Genomic DNA, 17,458 nt, shown 5'->3' with positions numbered 1-17,458 from the left:
CGTTACGCTTGCAGGAGTCACGGTATATTCCCGACACACCTGCGAGTGGATACCTTCGGCCGTTATCGGAAGCAGAATCAAGCGATATATCCGGCTTTATTCAATCACAACAATGGAGTCGAAGCGTTGTCGGACGCTGTGAAACGTGATGTAACTTAACGTGCGTGACATCGGGGAGCTTATTGACACCGGCGTTTAGGACTACACGAACGCGGCTCTGGTTCCGACGGTCATGAACGCGAGCGAGCAACCGTCGCCGGAAATCGCTAGACGACAGCTGCCCGCGAGCTTCAGGCCGTGATGTGCGCTGGATTATTTTTTGCGAGCGCGAGACACGCAGCCACGCACGGTCGCGTAAGGTTTCCAGAGTGATCGGCGATGAAACTGCTACGTGGACTCGAGGCACCGCAACGTGGACGCGCCGCAGCATAATCGTGCACCTCGAATGCGCCCCGTCGTTATCGTTTCGCTCGAAACCACGGAACAGTTCGCGGTATAATGGCAGCTCATAAGACAGGGGGCCAGAGCGCCCGGAAGAAAGTCCAGGTACTTGCGGGGCACACCTGTCTTACCGTTTTCAGCAACACCTCTTCGCATCGTCCTTCAAACGGGGGGAACGTCGTTTCTATGAACGAGGAGGGTCTCGCGAGACCGAGCATCGGCGTATGGCCGAGACTCGAGGAGCGCTGACGATTCTATCTTTTAAATTAAAAGGAAAAGAAACGCTTCATTTGCATAGCTTTGGTAGAGGGAGATTCTTTCGAGAACGCTTACCTATTAATTCTGCGAAGGGATCGTTAGCTTACTTAAGATTCCACGCTTCGTGAGATTACATGCTTTGCTTTCTGTTTTCGCCAAAGGTATCCATGGTTATAAGGGACGAAGTAGAGAAGCGGCATAGGGCTGGAGTGAATTCGTTGCAGTACGATCCGGCTTGGAATAGGCTCTATTCCGCGGGCAGAGATAGTATTATAAGGATATGGAACTGCAAGAATATGAAGGAGCCGTACATTCAGTCTATGGAGCATCATACCGATTGGGTCAATGATATAGTATTATGTTGCGGTGGCAAGAATCGTACGTAGCTTCTTGTTTTATCGCCTAAGGCAGGGTTGACTAACTGGTGGCTCGCGAGCCACAGGGGGCTCCTCCACGTTGCTGCTACGCTGAACGGCCCTCCTCCATGCCTACCAGACTCTGACGATCGCGGTGGATTTCTCCTTCTTTCCTTCTCTTTTTGACTGCAATCGTCAGAGTCTAATAGGTATGGAGGGGGACTGTACAGCGTAGCAGCAAGGGAGGTGCACCCGGTGGCCTGTGAGCCACCAGTTAGTCAACACTGGCCTAAGGTTTGTTTAAAACGAGTGACGTTATGCGTTCATGTTTTATTTACAGTGATATCGGCCAGCTCGGACACGACGGTGAAAGTATGGAATGCACACAAAGGTTTTTGTATGTCTACGTTGAGAACACACAAGGACTACGTGAAAGCTCTAGCGTACGCTAAAGATAGGGAGCAGGTCGCTAGCGCGGGTTTAGATAAATTGATCTTCCTATGGGACGTTAATACGTTAACGGCTCTTACGGCGAGCAACAACACAGTGACAAGTAAAGCAGAGATTGTTAACGGATTTTTCCTTGCTTCTATCGTTAAGTTTGTTTTTTACAGTGCGTTCTGGTATTTTGCAGCGTCGTCTCTTAGCGGGAATAAAGACTCCATATATAGCCTTGCCATGAATCAGATTGGTACGATCATCGTGAGCGGTAGTACGGAGAAAGTTCTGAGAGTATGGGATCCGAGGTGTTGCAGTAAATTAATGAAACTTCGCGGTCATATGGATAATATTAAAGCGTTGGTATTAAATAGAGATGGTACCCAGTGTCTGTCCGCTAGCTCTGACGGGACGATTAAATTATGGTCGCTGGGGCAGCAAAGGTGTATTCAAACCTTTAGGGTACATAAAGAAGGTGTTTGGGCATTACTGGTAATTGTAACATGTTTTTCCTTGTGTAACCATATGTTCAAGCGCAGTTCGAGCGGATTTATTAAATTGGAACTGTAATTGTTAGGCGACAGACACCTTCAGCCATGTGATATCGGGAGGTAGAGATAAGACAGTCGTAATGACCGAATTAAGTTATCCCGAAAGATACACCATTATATGCGAAGAGAAAGCGCCTGTGCTAAAGATGGCTATGACGCCCGATCAGTCTAGCATTTGGGTGGCGACTAGCGAGTCTACGATAAATAATTGGGTAATGATCTAGCGTGTTACAAACAAGATTAAACGTCTGTCGGGAGTATAAGTGACTTAATGTTGTGAAACCCGTTGCAGTCCATAAGCCAGAAAGATTGGCAAGAATTCGAAATTGATCACGACTATGACTCCGATAGCGGAGTAACTTCGAACGTCGCGGAGAATTTAGACCCTGCGCAAAAGATACTGGGTGGCCCTGCGATACGGCACTGCCACGTTTTGAATGATCGCAGATACGTTTTAACGAAAGATACCGAGGAGAATGTGGCCCTGTACGATGTATTGAAGGCATGCAAGGTCGAGGATTTAGGAAGGGTAGACTTCGAGCAGGAGATAAAGAAAAGAAATAACATGGTGTACGTTCCAAATTGGTTCAGTGTAGATCTTAAAACTGGGGTACATAATTATACAATTACTTAAACCGACTAAAACATCAGGAGTTGAGGCACCGATTGTAACAGTAAATATTCGCATGTTCGTAGATGTTGACCATTCATTTGGGTCAGGATGAGAACGACTGCTTCTCTGCGTGGGTCTCTGCAAGAGAAACAGGCCTCGCAGAAAATGATGCGGTCGATCAGAAAGGTAACGCTCGCTTTACTAGAACTCATATTCCCTTTTATTGTTCTCTAAGTATTACTTTTCTTTCCAGTGAATTATGGGAATCTTCTGCTACAAGCTTTGCTCAAGCACTGGTGGAGACTACACGCTGACGATGAAAACGAGGGGAGTAGCAACGATGGTAATGGTCCTGTACACATAAGAGGAGGAAAGACATTCTCAGTACCTAGTCATACACCTGTTATATTTAGGTATGCAGTAATCATTGAAACCGCCATCCTGTTCATTCAGTCGCCAATAATAAAGCTGGGATTTTGTTTCAGCGAAGTGGGAGGAAGGACTCTGTATAGATTACTAGTTAAGGATGCTGCAGGGGAAACAGAAGGAGTTTTATTAACTGAAACTGTACCATCATGGGTAGTGAACATCGTTGTGGACAATAAGAATCTTCCACCATTTATTAAAATACCTTTTTACCTTCTTCCACATGCCACGTCCGGTATAAAAAGTTTAAAGAAGTATGTAACGAGTCAACTTATTCGCAGATTCTGCAGATTCGTAGATTGCATAATTCCCATATTTCCGTTTTTTTTTCAAGGGATCGTTTGATTGCAAATGATTTTATACAAATTCGCAAAGTGGCGGAGCATGTATGTGATAAAGTGCTCGGCGCAGGAAGCGACTCAGGATCAGTGGCGGGCACTGGGAACACAGTTTCTGGTGGATCTCCAGCAGGAGACCGAACGAACACAGATTCGAACGCTGATAACTCTTCGCTGGCCGAAGAAAAGGTTGAACTTTTATGTAACGACCAAGTTCTGGACCCCTCTATGGATTTAAGAACGGTACCTTCTCAGATCTTGTAAAAGAATATGCAGATATACTTCAGAAGCAACGAGTCTTTCGAATCGCAATCACATTATTCGTTAAATTTCAGGTCAGGCATTTCATCTGGAAAAGTTCAGCGGATTTAACACTTCATTATCGGCCTGTAAAATAGTTAGGGCTGGGCACGTCAGAACAAGGATCTCTGAAGTGTGCCTGGTTCTTCACTATGGTAAGGTAGGTACAGTCTTTCTGATCCGTTGCTCGCAGCTGAAATAATCGCTATAAAGGAGCGACGCGTTTCAGAATAACAGAAGACATGTGGACTAGTTGCAGAGTGTGGCACCTGACGCTACCTCCTCTTCACGAGGTGTTCAATCGATTCTCGATGGACGCCCCGCTGGACACCGCGGCCGAAGATGAGTAAAAGCCAGGCCACGCGCGGGGTACTTGAGCGCGGTTCGAAGGCAATAACGTGCGGAAGTATTATCGCGGATTGCTCATACTTGTATATTCATATATCCCGAGGCCAAACCCATCCCTGCGACGCGGAATGCTAATTTCGTTTAGTCTGCTTTTAGAGGCGTATGTTTTTTGTACCTGGGTGTAGAAGTAGTAAATGCTTGCCGTCAGCCATTTCATCGTCTTCCCACGTCGAAAGTACCAGTGAGAGAGTTAAGCACAAATGTAAGGGACAGATCGCGTGGCCCAGGAAACTGTAGTCTCATCTTATTTCTAAATGTCGTGTCTCTCAACTACTTCTGTGTATAATACCACTTAGTTGTGTTTCATAATTTATAAGTAGTAGTATTTTAATCCCCCCCCCCCCCCAAGTTAAGTAAGATACTGATCATCTATTTATTGAACGAACGGTTATGTATGTGTCCCGCGACACGCGTCAGTAGTATTCCGCACACCTGCCTTGTCTGAGAGGGAAAGAAAGGATTAGAGGGGAAGAAGGAAATGTCAATTTACTACTAATCAAATTACAATTGAACAGCCAAATTAACAGTTCAAGGTTTCCTATCGGTAAAGCATAGGGAGTAAACGGTATACCTGTCCTCGGTGTAAGGTCGAATTCTGTCTCTAGTGGGACTTCCATTAATTAAATTTCTATTCGCGAGATGTATAACGATTTCTCGCGCGGGCCGGGGAGAAGGAGAGGATATAAATACAGTATAGTTGCCAGTTAAACGAGTATATTAGCTACATTGGCAGAATCTGACCTTAGAAGATGGCTCTTAACAGATAAAGAGAGTGCGTAGTTGGATTCTTACGTTAAAAAATTATTCATTCTACTAGAACCCTACGAATTTGTACATACGGATGCGTTATGAGTAATGTCCCTCGGTCACGGTGATGGGCTGTATAAATAAAATTAAAGCAACTGTTGTACCGAAAACTGGAGCGTCTGCGACGATCCTGCCGGGGTTGGGGCAGACGCTTGACTTTTCTATAAATGAAAGATGAGAAAGAGAATATACTGTTCTTTATTAATACGGCCCTAAGTGTTGTAACGTTTGCGTTGGCAAGATGACGTAGAAGCGATTCTTTTTAACAAATCTAGAGACTATTCCATTGTTACATTTTAATGCGCTGCGTGTTCTGCGAGTCTATTTATTTGCTAAGCTTTCGTTATACTTGTTCCGTCGTGCGTAGAAATTCTTTACAACTGCTTATTATTATTCTGTCCCGTTAATTCGTCTCGAGACGACGTTGATTAAGAGAATGGCTACCAAAAAGAAAGTGCATGGAACATACTGTACACTCGTAGTTAAGTTTGATTCGTTTTAATGCTCGTGTAACAGCGTTGTGTGCACATTATTGCAAGCAAGCAGTGGCGCTCGTTATCGGATTTTTATCGCCTGATTTCAACCGAAATGTATTCTCCAAGCGACCCTCGTTATTGCGACAGGAAATCAACATGTGCCTGATCATAGATTATAAGTTGTAGAGGGCATTTCAATTACGAGCCGATCCATCGATCTTTTAAACTAACCACGAATTATGAGTTACACCGTTGCGATGCATAATCCTGGAGTTACTTGGTGGGACTCTGACGTGCTTTAATTTTAGATTTTAATTAGGCTTACCATTCTAATCCAGACGCAGCATAAGGTCGTCGATTATTTCGTTACTCGTAAACCGTTCACGATCGAACGAGATGTTCCAATAATTTATTGCGTTGCTCTATCGCGCGAGGGATTCTGTTCTTTCGTTTCTCGCTTGTATCAGATTCCTATCCGTTACTCGCATAATTCGATGGAAATTCGTCGAGCTCGATCACGCTGTGCGGCGTTTCCACGCGTGGGCAATGTAGTTTTAGACGAGAGGCGTGCGTTTCGTACAGTATTCGTAAAACGAATTATAACCGAGCCTTCCTCACTAAGCAAATAACAAATTGTTCGCTAACGGAAGTATTAATGTGCAACGTCGAAGGGGAAGAAACGAAAGGGACTCTCGTAATTGCACTTTTCAGATGCGAGGGCAACGTCGAATCAAAACTAAACTCGTACACCCTGTCTTTTTAGAGAACGGGCCTGTAAAGGTTCTCGAGGTGAAGGGAATGTTCGTTAGCCCTTATAATATAGAGAGAACAACTAACAGAGCGGTGCCAAATTTTATACTGAAAGAGATTCTCGCAGTGCACCAATTCCTTTTAAAGAGAGAGACTAAGAAAAATCTTTTCTGTATGCCTGCTTTTAACGATAACGTAGTGGATACAGTAGTCGTAATATATTTATTACTTAAGGCCCACGTATTAGTAGCGAAACAATTTACAACGATTACGTTTCCCCCTGTTATTTTAGAACGACAAGTGAATCTAAGAAATATCGTCTCGAGTCTAGAGGCATCTACGATGTTCGAAGGCAAAAGTATCTGGACCCGATGAGAAGCTGCTTCGTTCTAATTTGTAAACAGAATTTTTAAACTGTAACGTCACTGTTGTCACGGTAGAGGAAATTTTCTACAACTTTTCTACAGACGATTACGCAACGAGACGATATTCGTTTAATACTTAGAGCAGTGATCTATTTTCATCCATTTGTCGTCGTCACGTCAAGAACAATGACATAGAACTTATTTTCCAATGGCGTCGAATAGGAACGACAAAGAGGTCGGTATCTAATGTTTCATATCACGAACGATACCGCGGCTGGGTTTCTTTGTAATTACTGTCTACTCTGTATTTTGAAATTCCTATATTGTGAAATTACTCCAGATCGTGTACACCATTATGGGATTATTGATAATTAAATAAAACGTCTAATTTAATACAGAACAGCTGCTGCATACATTATACTCTGGTTTGCTAATGCGAAGGCTTATACTTCCTTCTTGAGGACATGCTCCACGGCCTGCACGAAAGAGCTGCATACTTTTGTGGGCGGTGGTGTGATCGTCCGTTCATCTCCTTCCCGGTATTTCCCAGTCTGCACCAGGAAACCGCTGATGCCAGCAGCTTGTGCACCAGCTACGTCATCTTGGACGTCCTAATTTAACGAAGAACAAGTAACAGAGGGTCTTAAGCAGTGGCGCACTCAGGATTTAATCTTGGGGGAGCCGAGGTGAACGGATAAAAATATTTTTAAGAAATATTTATTTAATGCAAATTCAATAAAATTCATTAGGCGATTATAAAAATTTATTTAAAGAATAAAATCCACTTTCCTTTTATTTTTGAAAATTTTGGGGGTGCCCCTTGCCCCCCCCCCCATCTGGGTGCGCCACTGGTCTTAAATAATACATTAGGAAAATATATATTATTTAAATGTGAACAAATTCGAATCCCACTTCATTTAAGAGAAATGGGGACGCCCCACTCCGAGAGATAACAGTGGTGGTATTAGGGGTCGTCCTTAAATTACGTACAATTTTTTAGGGCGGAAGGGGTCGCGAATTTCTTATGTTTCCTTGCAGGGGGAAAGAGAGAGTCAGGTAGCGTTTTACGTAATATTTTTTTAACTAAATTTTCAATCTGAGTAGTCATCGCACACGCGAAACCGAATTAAACGAATTATACGTACCTCCAAAAGAATTTTAATAACTGAAAAAATACAATGTAAAAAATATTAGGTACGTAAGGAAGGGTGGTGGGGGTTGGAATATCAAATCTTACGAATTCTTATATTTGGGGGCGGGAGGGGGTAAGAAATCGCCAAAATTACCCTTACGTAATTTAAGGGCGGTCCAAAATACTGAAAACTACCCTTCCAACATTTTCTACGGTTACACTTTGTGTAATTGCAAATAGTGAATGTAACACATATCCAGTTTCTTACATCGCCAATCATAACTGCCTCCTCAGGGGCCACGTCCCCCAAAGCAGCTTTAAAAAATTCCGCGGTGGGTTTGCCGACCACTTCCGCCTTGACATTGGCGGAGTATTCTAATCCCGTTACGAATGCGCCTGGTCCCAAAGCTAAACCGTCTGGTCTCTTGTAATACCGCCCCTTGTGAACCGCTATTAGAGGTGCACCTTCCAATAACAATCTGAAATCAGGAATAAAATTGCAAAAAGTTTATAAAATCACAATATTCCACTCGGTCTAGAGCAACCAGGACCACCTAAACGCTTTATTCAATTCATCATAATGAAATTTATCCGGCGCCAGTCCAACTACCACAGCATTAGTCTTTTCTTCCTCTTTCACCAAATCCTCGAAATCCTCGTAAGCGGCGGGATCGATCAACAGCAGTGGGTTCAGTCTCCTCGAGACGATCAATTTTCTGGCCGCGGCCAGAGAGCTGAAGATCTCCTCCTTCTTTATTTCAAAGCCGAGTCTGGCCAATCGGCTGTGCAGAAAGCTGTTAGACTCTTTCGTTGTGTTCGTGACGAATTTCACTGGTATATTAGCGCCTCGAAGCCTGTATCAGGATTAATAACACACCTAACGGTTATTTTAAATTTGAATTCGTTCGATTCGAAGCGCGGCAATAAATGGAAGCTGCGCGATGCAAGATGCGCCGCAACGCTGGCGACGATCGCGAATTATCATTATGGAATGAATAAAGAATGCCACCTGTTTAACGCCTCCACTGCGCCTGGGATAGCTGTATTGTCAACATGCAGCGTCCCGCTTAGGTCTATTAGTACCATTCGTATCTGTTTCGCCATATTTTTCAAAAATTCTCGTCGCCGCTCCGCTATTCCGAGGTGCAGTTCACAGTCACCGCGAGCACGCGTGTGTTGCGCGTACCCAATTGCCTCACACATGCCCAACGCGGTCAATGAGAGGACGGCGGAGATTGCAGGCGCACGTGGTCAAGTATGGCGCTCTCTGTGAAACAGGAAGGCTCAAAGCAAGTGCCATGGTTTTCACTGTAAGTACTGTAGTAACCGTGTAACGATTCTCATGTACGAATAGTTTCTGCTGAAAACTGTTTATATCCCACAGAGCGGAGTGGCATCAGGTGTACAAGGAAATTTACTCAAATGACACCGCTGAGCAAACCAAGGCGTACGAGATGCTGCTTGCATGGAAGGCGAGGTGATTTGGTTGCTCTTGTATAGCGAAAGCAGTGTTAACCAGAATGATTTCAGGATGCCGAAGTTGCCAGTAGGCGTCGACTGCACTCTCTCGATCATGCAAGTCTGCCTCAGGGACCGCGAATGGACTCCTAAGATCGGTAGCGGAGAGTTGCCGATCAGTTACGAGAACGATTTGTGCCTGATGTACTCAACCACCATAATGAGATTTCTGAATCATATATCTAACATAGGGCACACAAAGCAGACGTCCTTGTTCCAGATCGCCAAGCAGCTGAATATCCCGGAGTGGATAGTAAGCTTGAGGCACGACACTGCGCACGGATATGAATTACCATCCATCGGTGTACTGAGAATAGCTATAAATATACTGCTAACTTGGTTGCACGTAAGTTTACCTCCAGGAAGATTGTAACGATCAGCGAAAGGCGCGATCTTAGATGTTGTATTTGCAGGAGGAATACTGGGGAGCGGAAGCTAAAGGAATGGAAGAATATTTCGTTGCCGACGAGTCCGTAAAGGAAGCCGAGGAGGAGATACAAGAATTTAGTGATTTAATTGAGCTCTGGACTGCTGTTAGCTTGTATATTCATGCTGGTTATTATTTAGTCGCGGATATTCCAGATTCAGAATTAGAGTGCGTATAATCTTTCATCGCCTTGAATGAATTATGGCATAGTTATTAGGGTGGCTCTTATTTTCGACTTTTGAATTTTCTTCGGGGCACCCTCCAAGATAGTTCTAAATAATTAAAAAAAATCCGTGTAAAGCATATACCGAAATATGCAAAAAAAATTTCTTATTTTCAGTTATAAACTCTATATCTTCGATATTTTTGCGAATTTCGGTCCCAAATTTTCAGGAAACATTCATGACATATCAAACACTGAAAATAAAAATTCCATTGTTTGTTGGCCTTCATAAATAAAAAGTGTTTTAGAAGCATTTAAACTTTCAAAATTTGAAGAAAAAGTTTGTTTCTTTTAGTTTTTCGGACTTTTTTCGAAAACCGTTTATCGCCCGAGAAAAAGTAATACAACATAAATGATGCTCCTTGTCCGGATCTACAACTTTTGTTTGGCATATTTTCTGATTTAATCAATAACTTGAAGGATATTATATAAAATCGACTTCACGAGCTGAAAATAATGATTTAAATGTTTAAGGGCCCAGGGGCACCCTTTTCCGTTATCCGATCGAGCTCCAACTTTACACGGATTGTTTTTTTTAATTATTTGGAACTACTCTGGAGGGTGTCTCGAAGAAAATCTTGAAAAAAATTTTTACCAAGAGTAAATATGAGCCACCCTAGTAGTTATATTGATAAACTGATTCTACCGAACAGGGAGACGCTACAAGATCTGCGTTCGTACGCCATCTCGTCGGAAGGCAATAACGATGGCAATGTAGATGAAGATAATTACGTAGAGGTTGCTAACCACGGCATAAAGAAGGACAAAAAGTACACATTACTGACAGCGAGGACTGTTCTTTTATCTGAAATCTCTAGATATCTTAATAAAAAGTCTGTTCCTAATAAGAAGGATATAGTTTGCGATGCGCTCTTCAGTTCGGAAGCATTCTTACCAAGCAAAGATATTTTCTCGATCTTTGTTCAAGAAGAAAGTACTGAGAATGAATTAAAAGATGACCTATTGCCGCTGGATATGATGAAATTCTGGAAGGATATTATATTCCTATTACTTGAGAAAGGAATGATGGAAGCCGTGATCTTCGAGTTACTCAGATTTATAGATAACGAAGAGGAGAATAAGCACAAGAGATTGCTAGCCTCGTTATGGATAAGCTCTATATCCTACAGTTTCGTGAAATTGGATGCTGCCCACTGTACATCTCGAACTTTGGAGTATCAATTAGAAGAGGCGCAGAAGAAGTTGCCACCGAAAACATTCGAACTTAAAGTAAAGGAAGAAACAGATCGTGCGTATCCACGCTTGAAACGCGTTCTGTGGCTCGACTTATCACACATAGTACTACCTTGTTTAACCGACATCAATTTCGTCCCGAAGCTTATATTAAATGTAAATGAGTTTTATATTAAATTCATTTTACCTGTATTGGAGTTGATCAGTCCAAAAATAGACGAACAGAGCAGAGAATTGTTGCTAAGTTTAGTGAACATTTATGCACTTGGGAAAGTCGACGGCGAAGTTTCGGACGAACAGAAAAAGACTTTTACTCTTAGCGATATTGAAAAAGAATGCGGCGATAGTGGAATAAATACAGATAGCGAACAAAGTGGATCTAAAAATAGAGTACCACGATTCCTGACTGATGAGAAAGTTAGAAATCCTCACTGGAAATTAGCCCTTGGTGAGTACGCAGAATTACTTTCTTATTCAGTAATAAACAAGCAAGATTGACAGAAGAATTAAAACTGTTTTAGCAAATTATCGTTGGGTGGATTGTCCAGTCGGTTTGCTCCCTTGGCAAGTCGACTCACTGGAAATGTTACGTCCGCTAGAAACAGTACCACGAAAGCGTATCGTGTCAACTTTAGACTCCGAAATTATCCCTGGAGTCATAGACAGCGAAGATTTGAAAATGCAGAGCCAAATTAACTGGGATCAAATCTTGCGGAAGAAGAAACGTTTGAAGCGGAAACACGAGCGAAGGAATGCGGACTTCATAGTGAATAGAGCATTAGAGACTGCTAAGAAAAGAAAATAGTGGATTAGACGTATATCGTAGATTCAAGTATTCTATTTATGATTGGTACGTTCGTGGCAGAAATGAAAATAGGGAGGAAAGTAATTCAACAATGTATTTTTATAACTTAACAAATAAATTATACAAATGTATCAAAATTCACTAGCATCAAAATTTCTTTAACTACTTATTGCATAGTTTCAACTAGTAGCTTTACGTATTGTAAATTCTATACATGGATCTGTATATACCTCTACAGCTATATATACCACAATATCATTTATACATTAGTATCCTGTAACACCCACTTGTTATAGTAAGTTTCGCCATTCTGTACAATTATTTATATAAAAGTACCATGATCACAAGTTTAATTAGAGGAAGTACGTTCATAACAGCACGAATGAAGATTTTTCTTTATCACAATATAGAAAATCTTGGCACTTTCACGCGTTCACATAGAACCGATTTTCATCATTTCAACGTTACTTACAAAGTTTTAACAGCACAACGATTTATGATCCAGTTTTGCATTTCTTTGGTTGCCTTTTTCAATATACATAACGAAAAGAATTGACCCGAAAATTCCATATACCTTTAACTGTTACGATCGAATTGTAAGATTAAAATAAGTATTCTCTTATGTTGGAGGTATTTGTTTTCTTGAGCACTGCTTCGAGATGCTTACTCGATTCTAAGCCGAACTGGTCTAATGGTATTCGAGACATCACCGCGATTCTGCAATTGTATAAAACGTTGAGATGAAATATAGAATGTATATCCAAGTGCCCAGTTTGCTTTAATGCTTATTACCTGTCCCCAGATATCGTACACAAAAACTTCCAGTAGGACGATCGTAAGTTTTGTGGTTCCACGATTGCTACATGGAAGAGTACTGCAGTACTAAAGCAATACAGAAATATCACGAACCACTTCACTTCAGGTACTATTTTCTTTTCCACAAGATCATTCCATGATAACTAAATTGGAGAGAAGTGTAACGTAAGAGAAATATTGATGTAACAATAGAACGGCATTGGAAATATACCTGTAATGCTTTCCACATAAAGTACAAAGCTATCGTGGTGTTATTGTAGAACATAAATGTTAGGCCACTTATAAGCGCAGCGGGGACCGCAAGGGAGGACGAATCCTTTTCCAATAATCTCCTTAATGAACAAGACAGGAGCTGAAATAGATCGAAGATCGTTAGAGTATTACATGAGAACAGAATAACTTTAGAAAGCAATATGTGGCATTACTCTATAAAGTCCCGCGAAACCCCCTAGGAACATGGCCAGGTTCAAGTTACCCTTCTTGAAGATCATAGACTTCAGTAACTGCGGCTTGGAGAGCAACTTTTTAATTTGAAAGACGAAGTTTAGCACTAATTGAGCACCTAGACCGTAGCTAAAAAGTTTTAAACCACCCTGCAAGTAAAGGTGAATGTGATCAACGTACGTTTATAGCAGCGTTTTTCAACCTTTTTACATCTGCGAACTAGCGGGAATAAGAGATACACCAATGTAGATAGTATTTTATTTATAAAATCTAATGTTATAAAATTGGAATTTAATTTAATTTAATGCAGTGGCTACATGATTCGGGCAAAACTTTTCGCGGACCGACAGGAAATCTCCGCGGACCATCGGTTGAAGAACACTGGTTTATAGAGACGAATAAATTCTGATGCTACATTTAATTATTTGTATACATACCGTTATTACATAGTGAACACAGCTATGGGGATGTGGACAAGAAAGATGTTTACCTTGAGCTTTTACCCACTCGACAATTGTCTTATACGCTTCGAGCGATTTCATGAATATATTAAGATTCTTTTTACGGACTTCTTTATTTACATTATGTGTCTCATTTGAATCTTCCCTAGTACTTTCATTAGCTGGACACGCTATTGTTCCCGGTTGTGAGCTATTTTGGCTCAGGCATTCAGCACCTTCGTACTTTCCAACGACAATGCTAACGGAAACGATTAAGTCATTACAGGCTTGCAATAATCTCGTAATTATAGGTTTAAGGGGTTACACCTAGTCAGGCAGCCGAAAAGAGGCGAATGTTTGTGAATTTTTTTTGAAAAAGCGTTATTTTATTATAAACGTAAATATTTTTCTACGAAAAAATTACCAAATGTTCTTTAAGTGTTGCTGTTTTAAGCACAAAAAGTTCTGTAAGAATATATGCTTCCGCTTTTTAAAAAAAAATTCACAAACATTCGCCTCTTTTCGGCCGCCCGACTAGGTATAACCACTTAATAAGAAATTCCAGTAACTACCTAAGTATTCTATAAATAGAATCGTGCTTATCTGTTTTCACGCGAAAGAAATACAGCAATAATGCCATACTCGTAGCAAAAATATACGTTTCGCCATGTGGAATGAAAGAATAGTATCCCCTTGCCTGTCCCATTCTAAACAACGTTTCCGTTGCCTGTAAAAGTGAATAATAATAAGTTACATATGTGTAATATAAAATCTGTTACACCTATGTTAATACACGGTATAAGAACTTTAAAGCTAATCTACTCACAATGTTAGATACATATAAACATAGTAAGGTGCGCCGAGATGGCCTCTCAACGAGAATGGCTGTCAAATTAGATAAAAAGGATGGAAGGAAGGACACAGTCAGAATATTGAAGCTTCCAAGTATTCGCCTGAAACATACAGTTCTCTATTAAATATACCAGCACGTATTATAAAGCAGAATGTAAATCTATCGCATAAAACCAACGGAACCATAATCAACGAACAGGATGCTCGATAATTTTATGCAAAATTACTAACAAGGGGAGGACACCGTGTGGTAGCCACCGAATTTAATGAGCCTTGGCACGATGGATCTATGTCGAAAATAAGCAAATAGGTGTCCGAGCGTTTCGGCCAATGAGTCTTAATAATAGAGATATTTACATGGAAATTATTAAAAATTTCATAGTGGCCATGGGGTTTTAGTAGGTAAAAATTCCACGCTACCCTGGCATCCCGGGGGATTCCCTTCTGAAGGTGTTGGGGTGCCTTTTGAGGATATCTCTACGTTAAAAAAAACTTTATAAATTTTTTTTTAACATGGGGAAATCTTCAAAAGGCACCTTCCTTGACTCCTTCAGAGGGGAATCCCCCGAGGGCGCCAGGGTAGTGTGGGATTTTTACCCATTAAAACCCCACGGCCACTATGAAATCCTACTAATATAATAAATGCGAAAGTGTGTTTGGATGTTTGTTACTCAATCACGTCACAACTATGCAACGAATCTTTCTGAAATTTTGTACACACATAGTCTAAGACCAGGAATAACACATAGGATACTTTTTATCCCGACTTTTTTAACCAATCTGGACCAAATTTTGCATAATTACTCTCTAGAACCCTGCGGAAAATATGGACTACCATGAAATCTAGATATCCCACCCCTTCCCCCTTATTTCACCCCCTTGACACTTTGTGACAATCGAAGCTTTACCCGGGCAACGCCAGGTGCTTTAGGCTATATAGTTTTTAATAATTTCCATGTAAATATCTCTATTATTAAGGCCCATTGGCAGAAACGCTCTGACACCTATTTACTTATTTTCGACATAGATACATCGTGCGAAGGCTCCTCAAAATCGGTGTCTACCACATGGTGTCCTCCCCTTGTAAGTTAATCGGTATTAATTTACACAACAAATACCTACGAACCTTAGGGAGCAAATGAACATGGAATACGAGAACGCGCTCCAGGATAGAAAGCCCGTCGACTGTAAGATACCCAGAATCGTCTTTCTGACATCTCCTTTAGATGGTACCTTTCCTCTCATTAAAAGCGTAACCTAAAAGCAAAACAGTGGGAAATTAAAAGGAACTCGTGCCTAAGATTTTTAGCATAGACGGTCGACGAATGTAATCCAAGCTAAAATAAATAAAATAGATGTCCAAGATAAATGTCCAATCGTCGAGTGATAAGCAAGCGATCCAGACAGATCCGCTAACAAATACCAATTAATACTCCACGTTAGGTTGTATTTACCACTGCAGCTATCATCGCCTGTATCTCGATGCGGACATACAATAAAATTATGTTTTCATGCATTATGAATGACTGGAACTAACGTCAGAGGAACAAAGTCTTGTTGCACAAACAGGCCTCTCTGCTGCAGTTAAATATTCGACGATAATGGAGAGACAAATTAGTATAATCGCACGATCATTTACACGAGAGACAAAGTGCAGAATGGGATGATCCTGAAGATGGAAAGAAGAGGTGGCGAGCGTACTATATAAACCGTAGAGTATATCCTGAAGCTCTCTTGAAGGGCATGTAGCCCAAGGCCAGCAGTGGTGCTGATGCACGAATCGGTCCAAGGATGCGCGTACTCCCGGCAGGACGCGTCGATGAAGAACTTGCTCAGCTGGGAAGGCATTGTACTAGCGCGGTAAACAGTCCCTCCGTTTTGTCACGAAACGTCAAACTCGCAAAGGAGAGCGGGACGACGCTTCGCCCTGTCACTGTTTCCTCCGCTGGTCCGCTGCTACGGCACACTTTGCCGATCCCATTTTCTTCCGAGCTGTGTCACTTTGCCCATTAATTCGGAATTACGCAACAGAGGGGCCGATTTAATCGCGGGCTCGATTACGACTGCAGTATCTACTATTGGTCAAAGTTATCGAGCGTGGATTAGATAAATGTATTTACAGCCTCGGGCTTTTCGGGGAGGTCGATCGTAAACAGCCATAAGCATCCGTCGCGCACAGGGACAACGAATTCGTGGGAGATAGGAGAACGGAAACGTGCAGCCCGGGCAACCGCTCGTCGCCTACTAACTGCTGCTGATGCGCACCAGCGATGAAAGGAGTCACGGAGACTCTCGCTGTCAAACGACCTTAAACCTTTCGAACACGCGATTCTCGAACAAACGTGTTTCCCCCCGCCGCTGCGGGACGTGCTGCTTTTAAACTGCTTTCGAGTGCCACTTTGCATTCGCGAATGGAAATAGTATTTGAGTGGTTAATGGACGATTATCGTAATTTCCGATGGATTCTTGGAAAATAATTTCCAACTTAATGTGAATTATAAGCGTATGTGTATGTGCCTGAGTGATAAGGCAAGAGTTTATCGTATTCGGACCGGAGAGTCGTGATTCTTTTTTTTTAAGGAAGAGGGCGTTTAAGAGTTGCTGGTGAATGGATTATCTTAGCAAAGAGATCTACTATGTAAATAACTCTGGCATTAGCGTCGCGCGGTGATTATCATAGAAATATTGGATGTGGAATTGGTTTATGTAACGCACGAAAATGGAATGGAATTAATTTGTATTGAAATTTTTGACGATTCATTTACATCGCCCGTGCATACAATACCTGCCACGTCATTCGAGCGGATCGCAAAAATTGGAATGTGGTTTTTAAAGTTCAAGGTACATAGGTTCTTTTTGTAACAACGTCTTGCCGTGCAGAATCTTAACATATAAAGCAGAAAGTGTTTGTGTGCTTGTCTGTCGCCCAAAAACTTTCGAACGGTAAACTCCGGGGTCACGAAATGTGTCCCAGCTAATTATGCTTAGCAAATCCAGGCGAATGTGATTATTTTCACCAAAAAATAAATAAATAAATCATTTTTTTTTATAAAATCAAAATCTAAATTTCGGACGAAACC

General features: G+C 41.7%; 4 protein-coding genes across 7 annotated transcripts; 2 read left to right on the top strand and 2 right to left on the bottom strand.

Annotated features, from left to right (window-relative positions):
• The first annotated feature begins 17 nt into the window (after positions 1 to 17).
• LOC143378880 (WD repeat-containing protein 48) lies at positions 18 to 6,005 on the top strand. Of its 3 annotated transcripts, none has more exons than XM_076830968.1 (12): positions 18 to 546; positions 861 to 1,077; positions 1,396 to 1,608; positions 1,690 to 1,985; positions 2,071 to 2,256; positions 2,337 to 2,654; positions 2,741 to 2,843; positions 2,911 to 3,070; positions 3,143 to 3,337; positions 3,418 to 3,664; positions 3,757 to 3,876; positions 3,951 to 6,005. In XM_076830968.1, the coding sequence occupies exons 1-11, from the start codon at positions 499 to 501 to the stop codon at positions 3,817 to 3,819; spliced, it is 2,046 nt and encodes a 681-aa protein (XP_076687083.1). In that variant the 5' UTR covers positions 18 to 498; the 3' UTR covers positions 3,820 to 3,876; positions 3,951 to 6,005. The 3 variants fall into 3 exon arrangements, with proteins under 3 accessions (XP_076687083.1, XP_076687084.1, XP_076687082.1); XM_076830969.1 differs by having other exon boundaries at positions 3,757 to 3,881; positions 3,975 to 6,005; XM_076830967.1 differs by having other exon boundaries at positions 19 to 546; positions 3,757 to 3,881.
• An 893-nt stretch (positions 6,006 to 6,898) lies between these two features.
• LOC143378903 (haloacid dehalogenase-like hydrolase domain-containing protein 2) lies at positions 6,899 to 8,877 on the bottom strand. Of its 2 annotated transcripts, none has more exons than XM_076831014.1 (4): positions 8,669 to 8,877; positions 8,214 to 8,513; positions 7,928 to 8,138; positions 6,899 to 7,138 (listed from the first exon to the last, which is right to left on the bottom strand). In XM_076831014.1, exons 1-4 carry the CDS (start codon positions 8,860 to 8,862, stop codon positions 6,971 to 6,973), a joined length of 873 nt encoding a protein of 290 aa, XP_076687129.1. In that variant the 5' UTR covers positions 8,863 to 8,877; the 3' UTR covers positions 6,899 to 6,970. The 2 variants fall into 2 exon arrangements, with proteins under 2 accessions (XP_076687129.1, XP_076687130.1); XM_076831015.1 differs by lacking the exon at positions 6,899 to 7,138 and adding an exon at positions 7,648 to 7,692 and having other exon boundaries at positions 7,814 to 8,138; positions 8,669 to 8,862.
• Positions 8,823 to 11,963, top strand: LOC143378881 (uncharacterized). Its single transcript, XM_076830970.1, has 6 exons — positions 8,823 to 8,969; positions 9,044 to 9,136; positions 9,190 to 9,523; positions 9,591 to 9,772; positions 10,481 to 11,469; positions 11,543 to 11,963. Exons 1-6 carry the CDS (start codon positions 8,917 to 8,919, stop codon positions 11,824 to 11,826), a joined length of 1,935 nt encoding a protein of 644 aa, XP_076687085.1. The 5' UTR covers positions 8,823 to 8,916; the 3' UTR covers positions 11,827 to 11,963.
• LOC143378891 (transmembrane protein 135) lies at positions 11,906 to 16,738 on the bottom strand. The gene is made up of 9 exons (XM_076830991.1): positions 16,080 to 16,738; positions 15,505 to 15,635; positions 14,353 to 14,479; positions 14,099 to 14,253; positions 13,524 to 13,785; positions 13,068 to 13,235; positions 12,854 to 12,994; positions 12,619 to 12,785; positions 11,906 to 12,543 (listed from the first exon to the last, which is right to left on the bottom strand). Exons 1-9 carry the CDS (start codon positions 16,224 to 16,226, stop codon positions 12,429 to 12,431), a joined length of 1,413 nt encoding a protein of 470 aa, XP_076687106.1. The 5' UTR covers positions 16,227 to 16,738; the 3' UTR covers positions 11,906 to 12,428.
• Between the last annotated feature and the right edge of the window lie 720 nt (positions 16,739 to 17,458).

The sequence above is a fragment of the Andrena cerasifolii genome, chromosome 2 (assembly GCF_050908995.1).
Source record: "Andrena cerasifolii isolate SP2316 chromosome 2, iyAndCera1_principal, whole genome shotgun sequence".
Taxonomy (NCBI): domain Eukaryota; kingdom Metazoa; phylum Arthropoda; class Insecta; order Hymenoptera; family Andrenidae; genus Andrena; species Andrena cerasifolii.
Note: the sequence above shows the minus strand (reverse complement) of the source record. Positions and strands in the feature narration are given on the sequence as shown.